We start from the raw sequence: 4,337 nt of genomic DNA, 5'->3' as shown, positions 1-4,337 counted from the left end.
GCAGATGTTCTCCCACAGCTGTGCAGATGCCAGTCCTGTAACGCCGCTCAGCAAAACCTCATCCCATTGGCCGATCGCAGCTCAGCCCTGCTTTGCCCCAGACACAACATTTCCGCTTTACAGCTGCTCTCAGTTCACTTGAGGTTTGTTCCTGCTTTCCTCTGCTGCATCTGCAATTCTTTCTGGCCCGTGCAAAAGTCTTGCAGCGAGCCAGGACTCCTCTCTCTCTCCACACAGAAAATAAAACATGGCTTTGTGACATCTGGAATTTGAAGGCACATGCAAACATCTGCATGTGGGAAACAGATTAGTGCTTTTTATTTTTTTTTCTCCCATGGTTCTTCTTGATCTAATGCCTGTGAGATGATGTTAATCAGTGAGGCGGGTGCTTCGTGTCTCGGGTTGATCCTTTGGTTAAACTGAGGCCCACCCCTTCCTACTTTGGTCTGCTGTCTGAAAGCTTTTCCACTATGGTGAAGCTGGATTGTATATCATCTTGAAGTGGTTTCCCAGTCATTCCAGACCCTTATGCAAGAGCAACTCAGAGATGCAAGGAGTAAAAAAGAAAAGTTGCAAAGTTAAAATAGGCAAATAATGGTATTTTTTTTGCATTTACTCGTTTAGATTTGTCACTACTAATTACCACCCATATCTTAGAGTTTGTAAAAACGCACTGGGCTTAGTATTTCTGCAGCTTCTTTCTGTCTTGGCTGCCTCTCCACCTCGCTGTCAGGCTCAGAGGTAAATGTTTGTCTCGGATCGTTCCGTTCCACTGACTCTCGTGGATTTTAATTCACAAAATGCACGTTTGATGCACAACCCCGGTTCTACAAACGTTGGGATTTGTGTAATGCGATGAGTTGCCAGTCACATAAACCCATATTTTATTCACAGTGGAACACAGTAAACAGGAAATCCAGCAAAGACCCAGGACTGTTGAACAGTCCTACGCCATGGCAACGCTCCCTCCAAAAACTGATCTCAGATCTTAAAACATTTACAGACTTGTTCAAATAAGTTACTGTTGGATAAATAAATGTCCTTTCATCATCTCCTTGCTCAAATGAGCCACTCTGCGGACACGAGATGGTTTTTAACTGGTCTTTTATTTGCAGGGGCAGAGTTCACAACTGGTCAAGTTACAACCTTGTCAGTGAATCTGCACCGGACAGTGAGGCAGGAAGTGTTTTATATACACGCCATCAGACAGAGGTGAGGTCAAGACGACCTCCTCTCTGAGCAGACAAGACTGACCTCACTCACTTGGTTCAGCAGTAATTTAATGTTAGTTAGTGATAAACGTCCATACGGTTTCTTTTCTTATATTACGTAAGCATTTGCTGTTTTCACTGTGTTCCAGTGTGAGAAAATACGGGGTTTGAAAATCTCTGCAATCTGTTTTTTATCCGTATTTTACACCATGTTGCAACATTTTCAGACTCTGAGGGTCCATCAGAGGTTTATGTTCCAGCTCAGAGCCACTCGTCCACCCTGAGAACCCAAACATCTGCCTGCAGCTGTTTATTTTCCGAGCAGCCACTTTAAATGTGTGGCAGCGAAGAAGCGCCGAGGAGACGCTAATAAAAACAATCGGCTTGGTCTTGCTGTGTACAGAACGAAACATGCATGAGTGTGGCTTGCTTGTGATCGGTGGGGGTAGTGAGGTGGAAGGACCCCTGCCTCCAGCTGCAGCACGGGCACAGCCGAGGCCTCCATCTTAACCTGCAGCATCTCTTGGAATGATCAGAAACCAGCTTCTCTCCTCCACGAGAGTTCTCCTTTCCATCAGACACTCATCAGGTGATTCCTTCTGACAGTTTAGAGCTCCTGGCTGCAAACACACCTCTCACCTCTACTTTGTGTTTTAAACCCTTTGAACTGATGCTGCTTCTGTGTTTGACTTTGGGTTTAGTGCGTGGAGCCATGTTGTCCACATGGCCTTTAGAGCTTGTAACGCTTCAGTGTGTGATGTTACCATATGCCTTACATGTTTTCCAGGACTAATAAAAAAAGCATAACAAAAGTCAGGAAATGTGCTCTTTTATTTTGGTGCCGGACTTTAATAACTTTATTGCCCAATATGATTCGAACTGCTCCTTTACTGGATGATGATTAAAACCTTGCAAAGTGGTAAAAAGTGTGTGTCTTTACAGTCCAGTGCAACTTTAGTAATAAAACACCTGTTTGCAATAGAAACATGTTGGAGATGCTGTCTAAAATAAAGCAAACAATGGAGGATCAATAAAACACATTACAAGACTGAATTATTATAATTATTAATAATAAAACAAGAAATGAAAATATACAAGATCTGCATTAACGTGCATCCACTCCCTGAGGGTTCAGTTACTGTGTGGATAAATAATCGGATTTTGAATTTTACAGTGGAACAAAATAACCTGAATATAATGAAATGACGAACAAACTGGTGACGTGCAGGGTGTACCCCACCGTTCACCGCTGGAAATATTGGTACCAACTCCCTGTAATTCTGCAAGAAAAAGCAGGTCAAGAAAATTTAAGGATGGATAATCAAATGACAATCAATATGTCATTCAATAACCAGATAAAATATATAAAATCCCAGAAGAATTCCTTCTCTGCTGATGGCTAATCAATCCCATGTGAGTTCAAGACGTCAGACAACCGTGTCAAGTAGTTGGAGTCTGGGTACCCTTTCCTGCGAGGGACATCAAAGAAGATAATTCAGCTCAGATTACGACCTTTGGTTCTGCGGGTCGTTAAAACTCGGTTCACTCACTGTGCTTTGCCGCCCTGCAAGCTAGTTTTGTGTGGGATGCAGTCCCAGGTGACCTGGGCCTCCGAACCTTTTCCTCTCACTGTGAAGGTGAGTCCCCCCCTGAAGGCTCTCTCCAGCCTGGGCAGCAGCTTCTTTGCTTTCTCAGTGTCGGGGAGGAAAGCCTCGAATGTCCCTCCTCTAAATGGTTTTCCAGGAGATGGATGACCCTCCTAGTGAGACATAAAACACAGACTCACAAGGCGTCATGTAGATGTGTCATACCCTGCAGTTAGGAAATGAATGTGTAAGCATAAACATTACAAACTATTAGTTTAATTTTGAGTCTAATATATACCGCTATTATTAAATCAAGCTATAAATACTGTTTGCTATAACTCAGATAAAACTACATGTAGATAAGATTCGTCCTATACGGTAAATTAGCCAGGCACAGATTTGTCAAATGAAGGGTAAAATGATAAAAAATAACCGTAGAGGTCATTATTCTATTTAAAGGTGAAAGTACCACAGACACAGCCAGATAAAAATAAAAGTCCTACATCAGATATGATGTGAGCTACTCACCCCTTGGATACCATCAGGAATGCGGTAAGTGATCTTGATAACGCCGTCCTTGTTGTGACCCAGTAAACTCAAGTGAAGTGTGGATTTCTTCATTTCGCCCAGGATTCCCCGAGGTGTTTGCTCCGTCTCAGTACAAACTCTGCAGAGGACATGCCTTGTTTCCAAGCACTTAGGGCACATGGTAACCCCACAGTTTGTTCTCACCAGTGACACCCCATTCTCCCCACAAACACAGTTGTAAGCCTGGCCTCCCTGATCGGACCTGGGTTCGTCTGGAGCGCTCGGGATCTCCGTTTGTCTCGGCCCTGTCTGGGTAGCATGTAAGGTTCTCTCTCTGTCAGCGTACCGGTCACCATTTTCCGAACTCTTATCACTACCAGCTAACAAGTGATTGACAAATCTATCCGCCTTGTGTCCATCTTCCTCCACAGTACCTGTAGTTTTCACTTTCGCCTGATCAAAGAGGTCTTTTCTCGTGGATGATTGGCTATAAGATCCATTAACACCCCCCTTCTCACCAAAGTCTCTTCCATAGGTTGTTTTCCATTGCTGATGGGCTGTTTTGCCTGTTTGAGTCCCCAGGACTGACTGGGAGTTGTTCAGATGGAGACTTTGGGAAACACTGAACTGTGAAGACGTGGCTGATTTAGATGTAGATGGACTCGATAGGCCGTGTTGTTCCAGTTCTCCAGAAAATACCTCCCGCAGTGTAGCGGCAACTTGAGAGCACAACCCTACTGGTCCAACAACATACAGGCTCTTCTTTATTATGTGGATAGTGACCTTCTTGAAGCCGCTTCGCACCTCAGAGCAACAAGCCTGCAAAGTTTCGTTCTCGGAGTCAGCAACGCCCAGTTCTGACAAACGCAGCTCCTGCACCGTGAAGTCAGCGCTAACAGAGGCAACAAGATTCTGTAAACGCTCCTGACACAGTTTCACTTTGGATGAGTCGGCTCCTTTTAGAATAACAGTCAGATCCCGATCACCCTCCAAGAAGCTCTCTTCCATCTGG

At 44.3% G+C, this 4,337-nt stretch overlaps 1 protein-coding gene across 1 annotated transcript; it reads right to left on the bottom strand.

Annotated features, from left to right (window-relative positions):
• Positions 1-2,052: 2,052 nt before the first annotated feature.
• Positions 2,053-3,572, bottom strand: LOC119421894 (E3 ubiquitin-protein ligase DTX3L). The gene is made up of 3 exons (XM_037689260.1): positions 3,326-3,572; positions 2,762-2,970; positions 2,053-2,680 (listed from the first exon to the last, which is right to left on the bottom strand). Exons 1-3 carry the CDS (start codon positions 3,503-3,505, stop codon positions 2,611-2,613), a joined length of 459 nt encoding a protein of 152 aa, XP_037545188.1. The 5' UTR covers positions 3,506-3,572; the 3' UTR covers positions 2,053-2,610.
• Positions 3,573-4,337: the final 765 nt, after the last annotated feature.

This window comes from Nematolebias whitei, chromosome 15 (genome assembly GCF_014905685.2).
Source record: "Nematolebias whitei isolate Nwh7 chromosome 15, NemWhi1, whole genome shotgun sequence".
NCBI lineage: Eukaryota > Metazoa > Chordata > Actinopteri > Cyprinodontiformes > Rivulidae > Nematolebias > Nematolebias whitei.
The sequence above is the reverse complement of the archived record's forward strand: the minus strand, read 5'-3'. Positions and strand labels throughout refer to the sequence as shown.

Coding starts and splice junctions, on each gene's coding strand:
- LOC119421894 (XM_037689260.1), bottom strand. CDS start 3,505: ATGTGCCCTAAGTGCTTGGAAACAAGGCATGTCCTCTGCAGAGTTTGT. Junction 2,971..3,325: donor TTCCTGATGGTATCCAAGGG/GTGAGTAGCTCA, acceptor ATGTCTCACTAG/GAGGGTCATCCATCTCCTGG. Junction 2,681..2,761: donor TTGCAGGGCGGCAAAGCACA/GTGAGTGAACCG, acceptor TGTCCCTCGCAG/GAAAGGGTACCCAGACTCCA.